General features: G+C 44.8%; 2 protein-coding genes across 2 annotated transcripts in view; both read right to left on the reverse strand.

The window, feature by feature from the left end:
• Nucleotides 1-901, reverse strand: part of Tep1 (telomerase associated protein 1) — a 49,184-nt gene extending 48,283 nt beyond the window's left edge. The window contains exon 1 of the mRNA XM_031361895.1: nucleotides 749-901. The gene's annotated coding sequence lies outside the window, so the exon portion shown is untranslated. The remainder of the gene's footprint in view (nucleotides 1-748) is intronic.
• Nucleotides 902-16,300: 15,399 nt separating this feature from the next.
• Nucleotides 16,301-22,647, reverse strand: Klhl33 (kelch like family member 33). Its single transcript, XM_031362549.1, has 4 exons — nucleotides 21,580-22,647; nucleotides 17,571-18,495; nucleotides 17,314-17,481; nucleotides 16,301-17,127 (listed from the first exon to the last, which is right to left on the reverse strand). The coding sequence occupies exons 1-4, from the start codon at nucleotides 22,310-22,312 to the stop codon at nucleotides 16,575-16,577; spliced, it is 2,379 nt and encodes a 792-aa protein (XP_031218409.1). The 5' UTR covers nucleotides 22,313-22,647; the 3' UTR covers nucleotides 16,301-16,574.
• Between the last annotated feature and the right edge of the window lie 621 nt (nucleotides 22,648-23,268).

The raw sequence follows: 23,268 nt of genomic DNA on the forward strand, positions 1-23,268 counted from the left end.
TACATAAGACTGTTAAATTGATTTTTGTTTTATATCAAACAACTTTTATAATACTTATTTTTATTGTTGTAATATTTTATAACTTTTAAGGAATATGACAAAAAAGACATTGTAGGTATTGAAGGGGGTTCTCTGGGAGGAGTGGGGGTACAAAAGGGAAACAAGAATGTGATTTAATTCTATTTACTTAAAATATGTTTTTAAATGTTAACAAATTCAGATAAATTGAAATCATGTAACTTTTCTCATCATAATGCAATAAAAGTTTAAAGAAAAAAAAAGTTCTTCCCCAAGTTCCCTATAAACTGGTATTGATAGTCTTTTATACTAGCATTCTGTGCATACACTAGTGTGTATGCCTGCCTCCACTCCTACCCCTCCCCCCACCGGTCCCTTTTCTTTGGCCTTGCACCTGGGGCCATACTTCAAAGGCCATTCTTTTCTTAGGAAGTCGTGAAGGCCTGCCCTGCTGGCACCTTAGTGTCCATCACTGTTAAACGTGACAGTCTAGTGAGTTTCTTTTGCCGAAAGTGATCACAACACCCTTCATTTGTTACAGTCACTTCATCCTTCTAGGAGCCCTTAAAGCAAAAGCAACCCATTCATTCTCTCTGAGCCTCTATCCCTCCGCCCCACTAAGGCCACCCCACCTCCCTGCCTGCCACTCGGAAGGACTAGGCGGCTGCACCAAGCTCGCCCGGAGGCCCTTCCCGGAGTCCATCCACACAGGTCTGGGCCAGGGCTCTACCTGCGCTCGAGACTGGAAAAGCTGTGCGCAACGAGGAGCGCGTTGGTTCTCCGCAACGGGGAGCAGAAACCGGCCTGGGTCAGCCAGTGAACAGGTTGGAGACAGAACAGAAAGGAAACCAACACCCTAGCGAGGCGCAGGGGCGAGGCTGGGCAAGGGGCGGGGCGGGGCAGTGACCTGGGCGGGGCTGAGGGCCGGGCTGCCGCGGGTAGGATAATTGTAAATGTCAGGATTACAGGGTTGTGCTAACCACACCCGGTTTGATTTGTACAGTTTAGGGATTCATACTCCAGGCTAGGCCTACTTTACCAACTGAGCTGTATTTCCACCCAATACAGTAATGTTCTGATGGTATTATGTATCCTGAAAATACTCCAGAGGCTTATGTGCTAAAATCATGCCAGCCTAGGGCAGCTGTTGGGAGGTGGTGAAAGCTTTAGAAAAATCGCTGAGAGTGTGCCCTTGGCTGGACTTGGAAAGTCAGGTCCCTTCTCTCCCTTTTGCTTCATTTCATCCACCGTGGAAGTAAACAGTTTCCTCTGAAGCCACCCCACTCAATCCCACTCCACCTCATCCGTGGTCTGCTTTGCCACTGGCCAAAGCAAGAGGGTCAAGAGATCCTTGACTGAAACCTCTGAAAGTATGTTTCAGAATGGTGGCACACACATTTAATCCCAGCACTTAGAAGGCTCCGGCAGGAAGATCATAAGAGTTAACTCTGCCCATGGTATTTGAGTCATCATTACGTTATCTTTTTGTTACTTCGACAAACTACCTGAAATAATAAACCAAACTTTTTTGTTTGTTTATTTGTTTCTTTTTCAGACAGGGTCTCTCTATGTAACCCTCAATGTCCTGGAACTCACTGTGTAGACTAGGCTGGCTTCTGACTCACAGAGATCCGCCTGCCCTTGCCTCCCAACTCCTGGGATTAAAGGCATGTCCCACCACTACCATGCCCAGCAATAAAATTTTTAAAATTTTGATTTTGGGGATTTGGGCTTTTATTTTTAGACAAGGTCTACCTATGTAACCCCAGATGGCCTGCAACTCACTATGTAGACCAGGCTGCTCTCTAATGGCTCAGAAATGAAAAGAGCTTGTTTTTGCAGAAGGCCCAGGTTCAGTACCCAGCACCTACATCATGTCTCACGACCATTGGTAACTCTAATTATCCATGATGCCCTCTTCTAACCTCCAAGAGCACCAGGCATGAACACTGTGCACAAACATACATAGAGGTAAAACACTGATAAATACAGGTGGAGAGGCGGGGAAGGCCTGTTTTATATGTAACATATAAAACATAAGTTTTATGTATACTAGCCAGGTAGTATACCCTTATAATTCCAGAGATGTTAGAGGCTGAAGCAGAAGGGTCTCAAGTTCCAAACGGATTTCTTAGGGAGCATTTGCCTCCATTAAATAAATAAATAAATAAATAAATAATAAAAATTTTTAAAAATAAAAAACCCTAAAGATAAATAGTAATTTTAGTAGATTTTTGTTGTTTTTGTTGTTGTTCTGAGACAGGATTTCTCTGTGTAGCCCTGGCTATCCTGGCGCTCATTCTGTAGATGAGGCTGGTCTTGAACTCAGAGATCTGTCTGCCTCTGCCTCGCAAGTGCTGGGATTAAAATGCATGCCACCATCACGCAGCCCAGTGGATTTTTAATATGCATGAGTGAGTGGGAGAATCATTAAAAGTTGTTTAAGTACAAGAATGCCCCTCCCTGTGGAAGTGCTCTGCACGGTTACTAAGTGTTTAGCACTCTTATGTCCCACCTATTAAATATTAAATGCTAAAATAATCCTGAGTGTGAGAAATAAATGTGTGTGTAGAGAGAGAGAGAACAGGCTTCTACAAACATCCCTAGTATGCAATACCATCCATATTAATAGCCATCAATCTCAATTTACATCTCTCTATAGGGAAAGGGATGAGTCTACGACTCTTACACCAAGACTGAAAGTCTGAAACACAGGGCTATGCAAAGTTACTAGGATGAGATGTTCTATTTTGCTTTCTATTGCTATGATTTAAAAAATATATATATATATGAACAAACTGACAAGACAACTTGGGAAAGAAAGGGTTTATTTCTGCACAGATCTACCATCATGGTGGAAAGCCAAGGAGGATACAATAGAGGAATGCTGCTTACTGGCTGGCTTCTGCTTCTGCTCAGCTTTCCTACACAGCCCAGGCCCATATGCCATGGTGGCCTTGAGTTTCCTCACCAATTAGTGATAATAATAATAATAATAATGATGATGATGATGATGATGATGATGATGATGATGAATGCTCCACAAACATGCCCATAAGCCAACTTGATGGAGGCAATTCCTTATTTGAGGTTTCCTTTTTTCCACATGTGTCAAGTTGACAAGCAAGAATACACATCACAAGATTCAGCAGAGAAGCACTGGGGCTACCCTTGCAGAGGACTAGGGTTCGATTCTCAGTATCCACATGGTGGTTAACCAATGTAACTCCAATTCCAACAGATCTGAATGAATCCCTTTTCTGGCTTCTTTGAACAATGCATTACATACACAGAAAATTAGCATAAACAAATATTTTATATATTAAGAAGGATAACCATCATAAAAGACATACTGAGAAGGGGGAAGTAGGAGGACAGACCCCGTCTATGCCATTCCTTCATTTTCAGGAATGATGGTGCTATGGCTTCAACTCAGAGCCTGAAGCACACAAAGCTGTACTCCACTGTAAAACACCCACAATCCTTAACGATCTTAGGTATATGCCATTCTAGAATTGAGCAACACTTCAGAAAATATACACTACTGTAGGTTAAGCAGGAAACAATAGTTTTATAGACAGAAAGGCTGAAGGAGGCAGAGACAAGAGAACAAAAGGCAAATTGGGCGTTTCGGTTACTTTCCTTAAAGTTGCTGAGCAGGGGGCTTAACAACAGGAAAATAATTTGTTAACACCAAGTAATTTTAGTAACTCTTTTGTACAAGGGTAAACACAGGAGTCTTCCCTGTCAAGGCACTTGAAACTGGGTTGTGTGACCCGTGCCCACTGGATGGCTATCCCTGAGGTCTATCTCTCAGTTCCGGTGAGCAGCTGGGTATTACGTAAGAGGCTTCACCCTCAGTGTTTTGGGTTTTGTTGTTGTTGTTGTTTGTTTGTTTTTTTATTTTTCTTGTTTGGTTGGTGGGTTGGTTTGGCTCTTTGAGATAAGGTCTTACTTACTACAAGGCCCCGGATGGCCTGGAACTCAATATGTAGACTAGGCTGGCCTTGAGCTTGAAGTGATCCTCCTGCCTCTATGATTCCCAGTGTTTGCTGTGGGATTATAGGCATGTTCTACCACACCAAATGGTTTCCTGTAATTCTTTTTTTTTTTTTTTTTTTTTTTTTTTTTTTTTTTTTTTTTTTTTTTTTTTTTTGTGTTTTTGAGACAGGGTTTCTCTGTATAGTCTTGGCTGTCCTGGAACTCACTCTGTAGACCAGGTTGGCCTCAAACTTAGAAATCCACCTGCCTCTGCCTCCCAAGTGCTGGGATTAAAGGCATGCGCCACCACTGCCTGGCTTTTTCTTTTTTTCCCAGGGAATCAGATAGGCCTGTAATTCTTATATGAGAAGTTTAAGAAGGAATACACTTTTCAGATCGAATTATAAGCATATACATTACAAATTTGACAGGCATACTTTTATGCCCAAAGTTCAAGCAGTTAGGCAGGAGCAAGAGAATCGCTATGTGTTTGACACCAAGCTCCAAGCCAGCTGGGGCTACATAATGAAATCTTATTTTAAAAAAATAAAAAAAGCCAGAGGGCTGGAGAGATGGCTCAGCAGTTTTAAGTTTACTGACTGTTCTTCCAGAGGTCCTGAGTTCAATTCCCAGAAACCACATGGTGGTTCACAACCATCTGGTTTATCTGAAGACAACTAAGTAAATAATTCTTTAAAAAAAAAACAGAAATAAGACAAAATTTAAAATTGGACTCCGTTTCTAGAGACAGTCTCTGACTGAATCCTACAGCACATTTCTGCTGGGATTTGGGGAAGGCATAAGTTTTATCTTTGCTCACAACAAAGAAAAACTTTTAACTGAGAAGAGGGTTACCAAGCCCAAATTCGGCTTGTCTTTTGTTTTAAGATTGATTTATTCATTTTATGTATATGAGTACTCTAGCTATACGCACACCTGTGTGCCAAATGAGGGCATCAGATCTCATCATAGATGGTTCTGAACCACTGTGTGGTTGCTGGAAATTGAACTCAGGACCTCCGGAAGCTCTTAAGCACTGAGCCAGCTCTCCAGCCCTCTCAGCTTGCCTTCCAATTGGATGGCGCTAAGTGTTCACTGCCCACACTTGCTTCCTTACCCCCTACTTCACCAAGCAGCGCCTTCGTTGAATTGAAGCAGTCCTTCTTTCGCTGACAATCGTTGTTGCATTAGGAATTTTTGTCAAATCAAGTTGAAGAGACACTGTCCTTTTCCACCACCTAGAATTTGTTTAGCTCTCAAATCTCATATTTTCTTTATCTTCAAATGCTTCGAGAACGACTCATTTTTAATTCTTTATATTTATTTTTAATAACATCTGTGTGTGTGTGTGTGTGTGTGTAGGCATGTGCATGTGTGCCATCCGAGGGGTAGAGTAGAAAATACTGAATCCCTTGGAACTGGAGTACGGGTAGTCATGAGTTGCTTGGCAGAAGTGCTGGGGATTGAACCCGGGTTCTCTGGAAATGCAGTGCATACTCCTAACCACTGAGCCATATTTCCAGCCTCTAAAATTGATTGATTTTTAAGTAAGCATACACAGTAATGGACCTAATTATGACATTTTATTCTGTAAATATTGTTATTCATTTTTAGATGATTTCATAATCTGATTATACCCACCCCATTCCTCCACATATAATTTCATATGCACGTCATTATACTTTATTCTCATTTACCCCTCCCCCACCACCTGACCCCACCCCTTGTTCCACTCCTTCCCTGCATAGTCCCCCCTCCACTTTCAAGTCACATGTACTCCATGCCTTTCTTTCTTTCTCCACCCTTCCCTTAAGATCTCTTCTTCCCCACCACACTTTCCTCTCTCTATTACCCACACTCCTGTTGTCGAGTGACATTGAGCTCCAGTGGCCGTCAGACGAGGGTAATATCTACACTGACTGGCCTCTAAGCTGGCAGTATCCCTTCCCTTCAATTTTGGAAGCCTTTTAAACATTCTTATTACATTTTTACTCTGTGTGTATCCACACATATGTGCACGCCCAAAGCACACACGTAGAGGTCACATAACTTGCAGGAGTTTCCTTTCTCCTTCCACCAGGAAGGTTCCAGGGATCAAACTCCATTGTCAGACTTAGCAGCATGCTTTTACCAGCAGAGCCATCTATCTGGCAGGCCTGATAAGACCCTTACATCTATTAAGGCTGGCTGTCGTCGGTTTTATTTCTCACTCGGTGCCCTCCTCCACTTTGACTCAACAAACTTCTGTCAAGGGCAAAGGAGATGATACAACCCACAAACTGCAGGAATAGGTAGTGTGTCCGGTTTAGGGAGTTTCCACCAATATCCTGAAGAAGATAGACTTTGAACAGGGAAGGACAAGCCTCTGCTAAGAAGCTTACAAGGGAGTAAGGCAGTGAAAACACCCCTGGCTCTACAGGAATCCTCTCCAATAACTTTCTTTAGATTTATAGTGTATATTTTTCCTGTATAGCAACCATCAAGTTACTTTTTAAAAACCATTTTGCACATGGTTCTATTTCTTATATTTACAAAAAAAATTAGGCTCACATAGAATCTTAAAATCTTTACTTGGAAGAAACATTAATTAAAGCATAATATTGTTCACGTAATGACTATGTGAAAGCTATGCTTTATCTAATTTTAACAGTGAGGGTATTGAAAACTTGGGTTTACAATAAGCTTTCATTCTTCCAACTGTGGTTGCCTGCACTGTCCCCTGATATTTATGAGGATTTCTCTATTTCTACCACATGACTATTGATGCCACTTAGATTTTTAGAAACATGGGTGAATGTTGTTACATTCCATTAATTTGCACTATTTCTCTCTAGTAACAAGTTCTTTGCATATATTAAAATCTGAGTGGCTCAGGGGTAAAGTCACTTGCTGCTGAGACTGGCACCCTGAGTTTGATCCCTGGAACCCATATGTGTGGACTGGAGAAAAGAGGAAGCTGGTTAGGGAATCAGCTGGGTTAGAATGACAAAGGATTGGTTGGACCTCTGGGAAAGACGGTATACAGACCTGTGGAAGGAAGAGCAGCAGTAGACACCGTGGAAATGCAGGTGGCAGGTAGGAGATGTGGGGCAGCAAACAGAAAGACAAAAGGACAAACTATTAAAAGAGACAGACAGAACACTTTACTAAGTCATCATGACCCTGTCTTTGTTAAGGTTTCTATTACTGAGACGAAACACCATGACCAAAAGTAAGATGGGGAGGAAAAGGTTTGTCTGGTTTGTGTTTCTACAACACTGTTCATAGTCAACAGAAGTCAGGTCAGGAACTCAAGCTGGGCAGGAATCTGGAGGCAGGAGCTGATGCAGAGGCCTTGGAGGGGTACTGCTTGCTTACTGGCTTGTTCCCTGTGGCTTGCTCAGCCTGCTCTTTTTTATATATATATATAGCCCAGGACCACCAGCCCAGAAAAGACACCACGCACAATGAGTTGGGCCCTCAAACATCAATTATGAATTTTAAAAAAAACTCCCTACAGGCTTGCCTACAGTCCGATATTGTGGAGGTATTTTCTTAATTAAGGATCCCCCTCTCAGATGACTTTAGCTTGGGTCAAGTTGACATAAAGTATTCAGTACAATCCCTAACTATATTCTAAATATTTTCTCTTACACCCATAGGTAAGTATCGTCCTTACTCCTCTTCAAGGAAACCTCCCTTGGCAACAGACATAGATCATTACAGAAAACAGCAACCAATCAAATTGCAGTTGTGGAGCCCAATCCCAGCAGGTACATCTACAGAACAATTCCTTCAACTGAGCTCAGGGACCATTGTGGAGGAGAGAATGGGAAGCTTGTAAGATCCAGGGGATCAAAGAGTTTGCTCTGAGATTGTGACTCCTAGAAAGGTCAGAAGCTACACCCATGAAGTCTCACCAATATGGCCGCCCACACATGACCTGAACATAGATGACATCAATAGCCACGTTAGAATGGATGGGGGAAAGCCAAGGAGGCTTCACCCCTACACAGCCAACTACAGCCAACTACAGCCAACTAAGGAATGCTGGGGTTGGGAAAAATAGTCTTCTCAGGGAAGAGGACAGCCGTTGGTTATCCCATACCAAATGGTCAGCACTGGAAACATGTATAGACACAACTAATATTATACAGACTGAGCCAACCACATTTATGCATTTAGTAATATATCTATGTAGATATGTATACATAAGTATACAAATGCATATAGATATATAATATACATATATGCACATGTATGTATGTAGTAACAACCAATTAAAAAAAAAAAGAGGCCATGAATTTAAAAGAGAGCAATGGGGGGAGTATATGAGAGGATTTAGAGGAGAGGGAGGGGGAAATAATGTAATTATATTATAATCTCCAAAAAAAGTAACATCAATAACAGAAACAAGCTAAAAGGCCTTTCAAAGCTAAAAAGGCCACCCAGGGATTCTGGGTGGAATTTTTTAAAAATTTACTTATATACATATTTTACAATCCAGTCTTTGCTCCTCCTCCCAGTCCTCCCTCCCACAGTTCCTCATCGCATTCCTCCTCTCCCTGTCTCCGAGAAGATGCTCCCCTCCCACAAGACCTCCACTCTCTCTGGGACCTCAAGTCTTTTGAGGATTAGGCACTTCTCCCACTGAGGCCAGATCAGGCAGATCTCTGCTATACATGTGTGTGTGTGTTGGGGGGGGGGGGGGGGGGGGGGGTTAGACCAGCCCATGTATGCTGCCTAGTTGGTGGCTCAGTCTCTGGGATCTCCCAGAGGTCCAGGTTAGTTGAGACTGCTGGTCTTCCTATGGGGTGTCCCTGCCCTCTCCTTCAGCTTCTTTAGTCCTTCCTCTAATTCAATGTGATGGTTTGTATATGCTTGGCCCAGGAAGTGGCACTATTAGGAGGTGTGGCCTTGGTGGAGTAGGTGTGTCACTGTGGGTGTGGGCTTTAAGACTTTAGTCCTAGTTGTGTAGAAGCTAGTCTCCTCCTATCAGCCTCAGATGAAGATGTAGAACTCTCAGCTCCTCCTACACCATGCCTGCCTGGACGCTGCCATGCTCCTGCCTTGATGATAATTGACTGAAGCTCTGAACCTGTAAGCCCCAGTTAAATGCTGTTCTTTTTAAGAGTTGCCTTGGTTGTGGTGTCTGTTCACAGCAGTAAAACCCTAATTAAGACAGGTCCCCAACTTTAGTCCAATGGTTGGATGTAAGTATCTGCTTCTTTATCAGTTAGCTGCTGGTTGGGCTTCTCAGAGGACAGCCATGCAAGGTCCCTGTTTGTAAGCACATCATAGCATCAGTAATAGTGTCAGGCAGCCCCCTCTTCCCCCATGAGACGGATCCCAAGTTGGACCGGTCACTGGACCGCCTTTCCTTCAGTCTCTTTTCCATTTTTGTCCCTGCAGTTCTTCTAGATAGGAACAATTCTAGGTCAGAAATTTTGACTGTGAGCTGGTAACCCCATCACCCCAACTTGAGGCTCTGTCTATCTACTGGAGGCAGAATCTTCAAGTTCCTTCTCCCCATTATTGGGCATTTCGGCTATGGTCACCCTCATTGAGTCTTGAGAATCTCTCACCTCTCAGGTCTCTGGTACTCTCTAGAGGGTCCCCCATCTCCATTCATTCTGCTGGCCCTCTGGGCTTCTCTCCTGACCTCTCCCACCCCATATCTGATCCTGTTTCCATTTCCCCTCTCCCTCCTTTCTCCCACTCAGACCCCTCCCTCCTTCCCTCCCTCCCTCCTCCCTCCCTCCCTCCCTCCCTCCCTCCTGTGATTATTTCCTTCCCCCTTCTAAGTGGGATTGATGCCTCCTCACTTGGACCTTCCTGCTTGTTAAGTTCCTATGGTCTGTGAGTTGTATCCTAGGTATCCTGTACTTTTTGGTTAATATCCATTTATTAGTAAGTACATACCATGCATGTCCTTTTGGGTCTATGTTACCTCACTCAGGACGATATTTTCTAGTTCCATCCATTTGCCTGAAAAAATCACAATATCTTCATTCTTAATAGCTGAATAGTTCCCATTGTATAAATGAACCACATTTTCTGTATCCATTCTTTGGTTGAGGGACATCTGGGTTTCTACCTTCTGGCTATTACAAATAAAGCTGCTATGAACATAGTGGAGTTCATGTCCTGTGGTGTGGTGGGGCATCTTTTGGGTATATGCTACAACATTTTTTCCCTCACTGTGGGGGCTTGGATGAGAAATAGCCCCACAGGCTCATAGGTGTCTGAATTCATCCCCAGTTGTCCCTGCTTAGGGAGGTTTAGGAGGTGTAGACTTGTCGAAGAAGTACTTCACAGGGACCAGGTTGTGAGAGTTCACAGCCTCACCCTACTTCCACTTTTCTCCCTGTCTGAGAGATTTCATTGCTGTGAACAGACACCATGACCAAGACTACTCTTATAAAGGAAAGCATTTAATTGGGGCTTGGCTTACAGGTTCAGAGGTTCAGTCCATTACCATCGTGGTAGGTAGGACCCATGGCAGCATGCAGGCAGACATGGTACTGAAGGAGCCAAGAGTTCCACATTTGATCAGGAGGCAGCAGGATTCCACACTGGGAGATGCTTAAGCATAGAAGACCTCAAAGCCCACCCCCACAGTGACATACTTTCTCCAACAAGGCCACACCTACCCCAACAAGACTGCACCTCCTAATTGTGTCACACCCCATGGGCCAAACTTTCAAATACATGACCCTGTGGGGGACCAAACCTACTCAAATCACCATAGTTGGTGAACCCTTACCCCCTAAATACTTCAGACCCAGTTGGAGTCTGTATGAACTTACAGCCCCATCTGGAAGTACTATTAAACTGGAATATGATGCTCACTCACTCTCATAGGCCTGCCACAACATAATGACCACTGTGCTTGGCATTGTTGGTCTAAAAGGACATGGTCTGAGAACTAGATTTGTGGCCTATATTTGGAACTGTGGTAACATTGTAGTGTTCATAGTAGAGGCAATTATAGTATGAGCCAGTATCATGGATTAGGACATTAGCATAGAAACTGACTGAATGACTTATCCATAAATGCCAAAGCAGCAGCTAAATTGGGACTCGTGTCAGTTTTGTGATTCTAGCTCAGTAGGCTTTCAAGGATTCATCTTCTTTATTATTCTAGGAGGGAACACAGCTCACTATATTCTGAGTTGACTACAGTGACAGTACATGAACATCCTTCAGAGACAGAACCATGTGTGTACGTATGGGTACATACAAACACACACATTTTCAGGAGTTATCAAGAACTGTAATACACTCACATTGTTTATCTACAACTCTTTGATTACAGAGATTAGCCAGGATTGTTTTTTAAAGATTTATTTATTTTATGTATATGAGTACACTATTGCTTTCTTCAGACACACCAGAAGAGGGCATCAGATCCCATTATGGATGGTTGTGAGCCACCAAGTGGTTGCTGGGAATTGAATTCAGGACCTTGGGAAGAGCAGTTGGTGCTTTTAACCGTTGAGCCATTTCTCCAGCTCGATTAGCCAGGATTTAGAACACAGTCAATGCTTACTGAGATGCTAAATTTTTTAAATTCAGACTCCATTTTAGAGAACCTGACCTAAGTTTGAATTCAGGTAAACTAGCAGGCTGGTACCTAGTATTAGTTTCCAAGTTGCCCCCCCAACAAAATCTGAGCCTAACTCCAGTCTCTAAACTAATCCCCAACAAGACCAGTGTTTCCTGGTTATTCTCCCAACAAACCTGCACCACCACATTACAAGCGCACTCCCTGCCTAACAACCACCAATACAGAGGAGACCAGAAATTAAGTTTATGATATGACTCCCAGCACCAGCCAATTATGTTAAAGGCCACAGTAGCTTTCCAATTAGATGCTTACACACATATTGCCTGCTTGCTGCTTACTAGAAAGCCTTGCCCCAATAGACATTCGGGGTTCTCCTACCACCAAGACCATCCTGTGTGATGGAGGTGCATTGGAGGGGAGGGGAAGGTGGCGAGCTAGTTCGAATAGAATAAAGACTTTGCTGTGAGTTGCATCAGATCTGCTCCTGTGTGTGTTTTGGGGGATCACTAACATTTCCCTGGCACAACACTTACCAAAAAGTAACTAGGCCTGCCCTGTCTTTGAGCCTCGCCTGTGACTGTGACTCAGACTCTCAGTCCTTATATAGTTATATTGCCCCAAGATGATACTCACAAAACCACTCTTCCTTGCTTCCTAAACTCCACAGATGTCGAGTCTACCTTTATTTTCTTCCCCTTCTGAAGAATGGATTGGAGGCCTGCAAGACAGCTCACAATGTAAAAGCTCTCACTAGCTGTGAAGCTTGAGAACCTAAGTTCATTCTCTGGAACCCCCTGTGGGAAAAAGAGAGCTATTTCCCCAGAGTTCTCAGACCTCTCCTATACACTGTGCTGGCTAGGTTTTGTGAACTTGACACAAATTGGAGTTACCTGGGAAGAGGGAGCCTCAGTGGAGGATTTACCTCTAATATATTGGCCTATGGGCATGTCTGTGGGAGCATTTTCTTGACTGATGACTGATGTGAGAGGGCCCTGTCACTATGGGCAGAGCCACCCCTAGGCAGATGGTTCTAGGTTGTACAAGACAGCAAGCTGAGCAAGCTATGGAGAGCAAGCCAGTAAGCAGCACTCCTCCATAGTCTTTGTTTCAGGTCCTGACTCGAGTTCCTACCCTCCACCATTGGGCTGTGACTTCTAAGATAAAACTTCCTTCTCGAATTGATTTTGGTTAGTGTTTTATAGTAACAGAAGCAATACAGAATATGCACCATGGTCCATGAGTGCCCACATTCATACAAAGCACACATGGGCATGCATACACACATCTCATAAAATAAAATTTAATTTTTTATTCAAATAACATCATATTTAATGGTATATGATATAGAAGTAAGTATATATGTATGTCTTCCCTATTCCTCCAACTTTAAGGAAAACATTCTTACTTTAGATCATTTTCTGTTGTATCTTGGCTGGATACTAGTTTCTTAAAAACTCAAGTAAAACTTACCAGTTTTAAAACATCAGCTCATTCTTAAAACATGAATTAAGTTATGTCTATGAGTCTTTATTCATCTGGCGGAATGACTACAGAGAATAAATACACTTGAGACTATTCTAGGACAATGCGTTTGTGATATTTCACTCAACTTCTATTTAAAATTTAATAAGGATAAAGAACATTGTGACATGGTTGCTGAAGCATATGGAATTCACTTTCTTTTTTTGAGAAGCAAAAAATCAGATTGCTAAAATGTACTCTTTGCCTGGGCAACAGCATGATAAATATCTCTGACCCCATCAACATGTGCAGAGTGAAATTTAATTTTTTAAAAAAGGTGGGCCAGCAAGATGGCTCAGTGGATAAGGACACTTGTCATCAAGCCTGACAACATGAGAGTGACCTCTGGGACCCACAGAGAAGAAGGAAAGAGCTGATTCTGCAAGTTTTCCTCTGACCCTCACACAAGTGCTGTGATAATTGCACTTGTACATACACATGCATACAGAGGTAGGTAGGTAGATAGATAGATAGATAGATAGATAGATAGATAGATAGATAGATAGATAGGTAGTTGATAGATAGACAGATAGATAGATAGTAGATAGATAGGTAGGTAGATAGATAGACAGACAAATAAATGTAGTGGGAAAAAAGCTTCATTCTCCCAATGCCAGCATCCATCAATTGCCCAATAGCTACCTAGCTAGGGGCGTTATTTTTTAAGACCCTCCCTTCTCTTTGCTGGAATTTTCGTTTGGCTTGACCTTGTGCATGTCTTGTGCATACAGTCAGAGGCCATGTGAGTTTATTCGTGCAACAGCTGATTGTCCAGAAAAGTCATGCCCATACTGGCAGTGTTGAGAGCATGGTTTCCAAACCTTTCTGAGAGCTTCACCTGGGACAAAAGCACATCCCCCTGGGCAGGATCTCTGCCCCTTGGATTAGAGAAGGATGGAAGGCTTTCCTGGGAGGTTCTGCTGCTTCTGGAGCCAGACATAGTTTTAGGAAGAGACTCAGTTGTCAGTTAGACCCTGAAGAAAGATGGGAGGGGGGTGGAAATGAGGGTGCCCATGGTTTGCTCCTTGGTGAGAAGATCATAGAAACAATTAATAGAGGGCAGTTTCAGAGAATAATGATATAGAAGCCAAATTACAGGGACTTTTCCTTTGAATGCTGTTCATAGCAGAGACATTCAGACAAGAATGACTTTGTCCACGTGAAACTTTTATTTAAGCTCATCCTTATGAACAAATCACAAACAAAAACGTGCACTCCCCCAATTCCCTTCTTCCCTTTCTTTTTCAACCTTCTTTTTTTCTTTTATGTATTCTACCTAAACTTTCTCATTTTCAACTATATTTCTTGCCTATCTTAAACAAAGACATTTAGCCCATCATGGTGGTCCACGGCTGTCATCCCAGGACTCTAGTGTTGGAAGCAAGGAGGATCAGAAGTTCAAGGACATTCTCAGCTACACAATGAGTTTGAGGCTAGCCTAGGCTACATGAGACCTTGTCTAAAACAACAACAAAACAAACAAAAACCTAAACAAAAAAAAATAGAGGGAAACAGGCTCAAAATAATGTGAAGGGGAGGGGGCTGACAAGCAGAAACTTCCTTCCCAACTGCCTTTCTTTATCTTTCACTTCCTCATCCATGTTCTCCCATAGTCTTAACCCATGGAACTTCATGCAATTGTCCTTTTTCTAGTCCTGGTTCTTGAGTTCATCCAAAGGGAAGGAAAGACATTTGAGTGGATTCTCCCAGCTTCTCAAGCTCATTCTCTATTTTCTACCACGGATGCTCTCTCCTTAGCCTCTGTCTTTCTCCTCCCAGATCCTTTGAGTACTCCCACCTCACCCTGGTAGATCTGCCTGGCTTCAAGTTCCTCTGCTGTGCAAATCATGATGGGAGCTTCTCCCTTTTGGTGTTTGTTTGTTTTGTTGGTTTGGGTTTGGTTTTCTTGAAACAGTTTCAAATCCTGATCCTCCTGCTTCCTCCTTTCAAGTTCCAGAATTCCCAATGTACACTGCTGTATCCAGACCCAAAGTGGAACCCAAAAGACTCCACATGCAGCCTGTGGAGCCAAGGCTGGGCCTACAAAACTACCCAAGAAAGAATATCATTAGGAGAATTCAGGTATCCTGCAGATGAGAAAGGAAAATGCCAAGTGCCAGGAAAGGGAGGACTGTTTGCCAAGAAAGGGAGGACTGTTAGCCAAGAAAGGGAGGATTGTTTGTCAAGAAAGGGAGGACTGTTTGCCAAGAAAGGGAGGACTGTTTGCCAAGAAAGGGAGGATTGTTTGTCAAGAAAGGGAGGATTGTTTGTCAAGAAAGGAAGGACTGTTTGCCAAAAAAGGGAGGACTGTTTGTCAAGAAAGGGAGGACTGTTTGCCAAGAAAGGGAGGATTGTTTGTCAAGAAAGGGAGGACTATTTGTCAAGAAAGGGAGGACTGTTTAGTTCCTTCCAAATTCCTCCACTGATTTCCAAAAGGTCCCAGCATTTTCCTCGTCCCTATATTTTGACTACTGACGTTTGGGTTCTTTGTTTGTTTGTTTTGTTTTGACTTTTTTTTTTTTTTTAACTTTCCAGAGATTATAGAACCAGAATCTTATGCATGACAAGTAGGTACTCTACCAATAAGCTCCACTCTTAGCTCCCAACCAACTGTGCTTCTTTCATCGAAAGTTCCTCTTTAATCCTTGTGGAGTTCTTCCTGGTTGTCTCTCATACCCAAATATTTACCTGTTAATCTCTGCTCCAAGGCCTGTTTCCCATGAGTCCCAGAAATACCCTTTTCTTAGTAGAGATCACATACAAAAGCAGCTTATGAGCTTTGAGGTCCAGCGTGGAGTAAAATACCATCAAGAACAAAGCCTTCTCATCTGTACTACATAATGAGACAGTCTCAAAGCCCAAGGACCAGGGATCAGTTCCAAGCACCCACACTGTTGCTCACAACCATCTGTAACTCCAGTTCCAGAGGGTCCAGTGTTCTCTTCTTGGCCTCTGCAGGCCCGAGATCCACATGTGTTCACATATAGGTCAGCAAAACACCCACATCCATAAAATAAATATTAAACAGTTAAAAACAAAACAGGCAAACAAAAAGAATAAAGCCTTCATTTAGGGTTAAGGATAGAGGTAAGCAGGCAGAATAGCTACGCAGGATGCAGGAAGTCCTGAGTTTGATCACTAGCACAAATCAGGGGTGGTAGTATATGCCTGTGATCCCAACTCTTTCAAGGTGGAGGCAGGAGGATCAGGAGCTCAGGGTCATCCTTGACTATATAGGGAGTTGCAAGCCAGCCTGGGATACAAGAGACCCTGTCAGCCATCATCATCATCATCATCATCATCATCATCATCATCATCATCATGCCTCTTAATCAAGGTGGGGAAGAGCATGCAATCCTAGCACCCAGGGACTTTGAGTGTGAACTAATAATAATAACTTTAAAAAATAAACAAGCATGTAAGAGCGTCTTGTTCTCTCATAATTTCTGTCCTTTTGTCGTGGTATTGCCTATCCCTTTCTCCCTCACAACCCGCTGACCCTCAGTCACCCAGCAGGCTTGTTTTGGTGCTGAGTAGGAACCAAAGCTATGTGCTGCACACTAGGCAATGTCAAGATGCAGGCAGGCATCTCAGCCCGAGGCCTTGGCAGAGTTCCCAGGCACAACCAGCGGTCCAGACCAGGGCAGTAGGCATGAACAAGGTGGGAGATGGCATAAGTACGGTGGCTGTAGCCCCCTAGCACCAGGAGCTCCCCCTGTAGCACAGCCCCTGCAGCCCCCACATGGGGGGAGGGTAAGGATGCCAGCTGAGTCCAGCTATCAGTCTTTGGTTCATAGGCCTCAAAGCTCAGTAGATCCCCAGTGTCACCTACTCCACCTGCCACATACAACTTCCCACCCAGTGCCGCCATCACGTGGCTAGCCCGGGCAACTCTCATTGGGCTCAGAAGTGTCCCAGGCCTCTTAAGTTTGGGGTCATAGTGTATCAGTGAATCCAAGTACTGGCCAGTCCCGCCACAGCCACCGCTTACATATAATCGGTCCTCAAGGATTGCAGCTGCATGGGCAAAGCATGGAGCTGGAAGAGCAGGTGCTGGCCTAAGGGAGAACAGAACATGAGATCAGGCAACCAGGATGTTCAACTTTATTTCCTTCTATTTTATTTTGAGCCAGATCTTACTAGATAGCCCAGGCTCCCACCTTAGCAGCGCTACGATTACAGGTGAGTGCCACCATGCCCAACTCCAAATCTAGTTTCTCCTGGTTGTCCCTTTGCCTGCTTACCTCCAGACATTGAGTTCAGGGTTATAGGTCTCAACAGAATTAAGGGCAACACCACTGTCTCGTCCACCTAGGGCATAAAGCTGTCCATCAAATACCACCAAAGGGAAAAAGCTCCGAGCCTGGCACAAAGGTGCCATCTCCTCCCAGTCTTCTTGACTGGAACTCCACCTGGACACAATGGGACAAGACATGAAGAGGGTGACTCTGGGAATCTACGGCTGGCTGCATTAGCAATTTCTCTTGCTGGCCACAGATACCTGAGAGTTGAAGCCAGAGTGCTGGTGTGGCTGTAGAAATCCTGTCCCCCACACACATAGAGTTCGCTTCCTGTTAGGCTCGCAGCTCCGTGCCGAAAGCGCCCTGGGGCAGGCAAGTTAGGCAGCCGGCACCACTCCACAGTTCGTACCAGACCCATGCCACAGTGAAAAGCCCGGGCCCACCACACTTTGCAAGATGGCTGTCTTCGGTCCATGTCAGGTCTAAGCCCATCCCCACCAATCACCACCAGGGCTTGGTCAGGCTCCCTCCACCTCTCTTGACCTGGAACTTCAGCTTCCACCATCAGTTGGTACAGCAGATCGGGGGGCAGGGATGGGGGGAGCCCAGCTGCTCGCACCTTTCGCAGTTCTCTGGTAGACATGCGGCCAAAGCGGACACATCGCAGCAGCGCCTTGGCCTCTGACTCCTGGGTCTCGGGGTTGGCAGCAAGCCAACATCGCGCAGCCGCGAAAGCTTCAAACTCTTCTTGTATGTGGAGTTCATCACTATCGAGGAGCTCAGCCAGGCAGGTAACCGGCAATGACGGGAAGGTAGGGCACGAAGCCACAGCAGGGAGGTGACTGAGGAGGTAATGGTGGGCCTTCCCCCAGACTTTCTCCAAGCCAGGGGCTTCGATCATAGGGAACAAAGCTAGGCAAAGGGCAGGGCAGAGGCTTTGTGCCAAGGCTCTCTGACACAAATCCAGGCAGGAAGAGCTTTGGTACTGTAGAGCAGCCTGGGCAGCTCTTAGCAGTCCTGGCCATCTTTCTCGAACCACTCCAGTGTAGGCGAAAGAAACGAGGAGTCTCAGGTCTTGGGAAGAGATGGTACGCAGAGACACCTTCGTGCCCTGGGACTCCCTCATCCCACTCAAAAGCATGGCCCCAAAGAATTCACTGCCACAGGCCAGGGCTACTCGGTGCACTGCAGTAGAGGAAGCAGAGGAAAGCAAGAGTGTTGCAAGACAGCTAACTACAATCCTAACTGGCAGCTTGGGTCCAGCAAGGCCATAGGCCAGGCCATGGTATACACTGGAATAGCATGGAATGCTTGCAGCTTACATGCTGGGAACGTAGTCCTGTGGTGTAGCACGGTCTGGTGTATGCAAAGCCTGTATTCCATCCCTGGTACCACAATAGATTACCAAGCAAATTCGGCTTTCAGGACCCTCCCTGCCTCCCTGGATTATGATTCCATAGGTCTAAATAGTGACCTAAGGACTCTTTGCTTTAACATCTTTCTTGCTTTCTCTTTCTTTCTTTGTTTTGGGAGACAGGATCTCACCATGTAGTGTTGGCTAGCCTGGAACTCACTGGCATGAGCTAACAATACCCAACCTTTATTTTGACATTTTCAAGTATCCTGTATTATTCTCATATTACTGTCTGGAGGATACTTGAGTGTTTTAGGTTCATGTCAGTTAGAAAAACAGTCTTAATGAATCGAGTTGAGAAAAATGCCATAGACAGCACTTGCTAATAAGCTGAATAGAGCAAAGTGTAACTTACAGAGGTACCACTGCATTGCATACAAAATAAGGGTATTTCCACTCATAGATCCACGAGTCATGGACATCAGCCATCTTGTCCAATGGCTCTGCCCATGCCAGGCACAGTGGTACCCATGCTGCTCTTGCAGAGAACACAGTTTTGGTTTCTAGCACTCACCTGGCAGCTTACAATCACCTGTAGGTCCAGTTCCAGGGGATGGGACACCCTCTTCTAGCCTCTGTAGGCACTAGGCACACATGTGGTACGTGACACACATGCAGGTGCTCATGCATATATAAAACAAAACAAACAAACCTCTAAGAAAACAAAGAAAGAAACAGGGGGCAGGCAAGATGGCTCAGTGGGTAAAGGAAATCATCTCCAAGCCTGAAGACCTAAGTTCTCACTGTGGGGCCCACATGGTGGAAGGCACCGGCTCCTTCCGTCAAGCTGTCCTTCAACTGCATACAGGCACAAGAGTACTCCAACGTCCTGCTGTTCACACACACACACACACACACACACACACGGATAATTAAATGTAATAATCTTTAAGTACAGAAGAGTTAAAGAATAAGGTTGTGCTTTGTGTGTAAGGCTTTGTAACCACAGTTACCTGGAGGCCAATGCAAGAGGGCAGTAAGGTCAAACCCTGCCCGGGCTGCAAAATGCATCCAAGACCAACCTGGGAGCTCAGTGAGACTCTTCATCAAAAGAAAAAAATAAAACAGAAACGAAAGCTCAACTATCCTTTCGAAAGATATTTTTGTTATTTCAATTATGTCTATGTATGTGTATGTATGGGTATGTACATGGGAGTATGGGTTGCCAAGACAGTTGTGATGTGCCCAATAAGGATGCTGAGAACTGAGCTTGTGTCCTCTGGAAGACTAGGTGGAGCTTTTAACCACAAGTCATCTCTCTAGCCTCTCCTTTGTGTTAAAACACATATGCCTCAATAAGATGCCAACTAGAAAGAACGAGACGACATGGACATACTAGCATAATGGTTAAGCCAGTGTGGTGAATGCTTGTGTTATCTTTTGTTTTGTGTTTGAAGTATTTCATGATAGAAAGAGGAAATGTTTCTCTGCTAGAAAGTATCTCAGAAAGCTTTAGGCCTCCATGCTCCCTGTGGTCTGTATAAATTCTATGCTCTTTTGGCCAGCTGTGATATGTGTACCTCTCAAAAGGACACTAGTGATGTTTCCTTTATATATATGTAACACATAGTGGCCTGGTACTTCCCAAATAGCAAACTTCAGTTACAGCTTCCTGCTCTATGTCGTCTGAGGAAAAAAAATCTACATTCTGGAAAATGAGCTAAGCCAGCTCAGCTTTCATATCACCAACCCACATTTTTATCTGAGACTCGATTGTGAAAAGCTCACGGCCACTTGGGGTCTCCCCCTTACTCATCACTGGAGCCTACGATTTAAAGTGATGGGTTCCCACACAGCGGTATGAATGAATACATTTAAATTCATTCCTTAGTGACAATGTTATAGCTATTATGAAATGTGGAAGCATCACCCTCTTGCTAGTGCCACAGGAAAATAGAAAACCTTCAGGGATGGCTTTCCTCTAAAGTAACCTCACTAAGCACTTAGTGGTGTGACTGGGCATGTTTTGGAGTCTGCCTAGGTTGGTATTGAATTCATGCCAATCCTCCCTTCTCAGCCTCCTAAGTGTTATAGGTATATATAGGTCACAAGGCACTGGTAGATTTCTTTTTTCTTTCCTTTTTCATTTTGGTTCTTGAGATAGAACTCACAATGTAGTCCACACTGGCTTCTGTAGCCCAGGCTGGCCTCAAACTCTAGGCAGTCCTCTTGTTCCATCTCTTTAGTGCTGGAATTACAGACATGAGCCACCACACTTAGCTTGGTTTCTCCATTTGAAAATTATTAGCCCTGAACTAGGTAATCTCTAAGCAAATCTACTGTAACACTAAGCTTTGTTGTGTTTTGGACAGGCTCCATTTCTCAGGTCAGACTTATCTTGGTATAACTGCACGGGTGACAACCACACAGAGGAAGCAGACTGGCGTCCGCTGCCAGAGTCAAACACACCTAGGAGAAAGGACACATTGGGAAACTTGTACTGATTGCCTCCGCTGCCCTTTGCTTTGTGCTGAGGAGATGCCAAGGGACTCTAGCTAATTTGTTTGAGTCAGTCTCTTTCTCCTTGTTTTGCTGCCACGGACTGTACTCTAAGCCCTAGCCATCTGGCTGGAAATTCTAGCTACCGGGGAGGGGGAAAAAAAAGTGCCTGAACTATCAGTTCAAATCTGTCCAGGAGTCTAGGAAAACAATTCAACTGCGCATGTGCATTTCTTGGTGGCTCTGGAAAAGCACCAAAAAGGACATTCTTACTGGAGCAATGATACAAAACTATTTCGCAGGGCTGGGGATGTGGATCCGTGGCAGAGTGGAGGTAAGGCCTTGGGTTATAAGCACCGCAAAACAAACAAAACACGGCGACATGCATTCTTGGCAGTTGCCTCACAGGCTCTCACCCCGCAGGCGGTAGCCCTCTGCCTCCAGCTCCAAGTCGCACCCGATGCCGTCTCGGTACAGACGCTCAATGCTGTGCAGATTCTCCCTCAGCTCCTCTGCCTGGCTGAGCTTCTTTTCACTTTCCCTGGCTTTGCCAAGCCCTTCTGGCCTCAGCTGGGCCGCCTTCTTCACCCGGGGTGCTCCCAGCGCCTCTGCAGCAGCCAGCACTTCCTCCTGTGAGGCGGGGCCCAGCACCCCCTCATAGGCAAAGGTCAACGCAGCCTCCCAGCCCCTCTGGGTCACATCAAGGCTGAAGCTGGGCTGCTGACCTCCACCGCCCAGCAGCCTGCCTCGGAAGAGGCTGCTAATTGCAGCCAAGATCACCCGATGCACCCCATATACCTGTCCCCCTACTGACACCTCTTCATCCAGCAGCAGCTTTTGCTCCCTCAGTCTCTGTGCTTCAGCGAAGAACTGGTAGGGGTGCTCCATGCTGCACAGCATCTCAGGCTCCGCTGAGATGTCGCTGTCATCCTGTTTCTTCCCTGTCTTCGGGGATGAAGCTGGAAATGGAAGGTTTCCTGAAACCAAGGGGCTAGGTGGGTCAGGTTCTGCCAGAGGAAAGGAAAGCAAGCCGGGATCCTCATCGGAAGAGGGAGACCAGGAGAAGGTTCTTCGGGCAGGCACGGGGAGTTCACGACTGTCCTGGATAGGAAAGGAGACATGCTCCAAGTCTGAGGAAAGGCTTGCCATCTTCCAGAATCTCACGACTCAGGCTTGTGAAGTTGCTGCAGGTGACCAGGCATGAGAGAAGTATGCCCAAGCAGCAATCAGAAAAAAACGGAACAGTCTTCAATTCAGCTGTCAGCCCCTCAGTCCACCCAGTGACACACTAACTTTGGAATAGTGGGCTATATGGCGCTAACTAACTATAGGGTTTTTACCAAGTGCAACAAAACCGCAAACACCTGTAGCCATATGGCCCAGGACCAACCCCTGCTTTCCACTCTTAATCCCAGGCAGGAGACACCAGGCTTCTGCTTGCCCTCACTTGAGTTCCCAGTCTGCTTAGGACTGCTGTGTACAGATCCCAGCAGTGCCCCCACTTGGCTAATTATAGCAAGCCTGAGGGCTAAGCCCTCATCTCTCAGTGCTGGAAGCTGACACTCAATCCACTGGGCCAAGTCCTGGGATGACTTCCCCTTTCCCTTCCACCTGTAGGTCACAAGAGTGTGTTGAGTGGGGGGAAAACTGCAAGGCAAAGAGAACGCAAACTTTGGGTGGAGTGAGCCAGGCCAGAAGGACTGACTGTTTTCACAGCTGGTGGCTGGAGGTGACAGGAGGCTAGTGAGGGAGTCTGAAAAGTCTAGACTGTAAACACTTCAAGTTTGACTCACCTTCCTCCATCATAGCTGTGGGATTTGGGGAAAAAATATCTCTTAATGTCTGCCTGACTTTGCTGTTCCTCCATAACCCCAGAGGGCCGAGCAAAAGCCTCTCACAGCAGCCTAACACCTTACATGTCAGTGATAACCAAACTGAAGGTGTGGATTTTTAGGAAGTGTTTTTTAATTTTTTTTACTTTAAATTTTTATTCATAACCAATACCATAAAAAATGTATTTTCCACACTTAGAAAGCATGAGAGTGGGGAGGTGTCTTTAGCCTATCTCAACTTCCCCCTCATTCCCTAGAGCAACCTATGTTTCC

Source organism: Mastomys coucha, unplaced genomic scaffold (genome assembly GCF_008632895.1).
Source record: "Mastomys coucha isolate ucsf_1 unplaced genomic scaffold, UCSF_Mcou_1 pScaffold9, whole genome shotgun sequence".
In the NCBI taxonomy this organism is placed as follows: domain Eukaryota; kingdom Metazoa; phylum Chordata; class Mammalia; order Rodentia; family Muridae; genus Mastomys; species Mastomys coucha.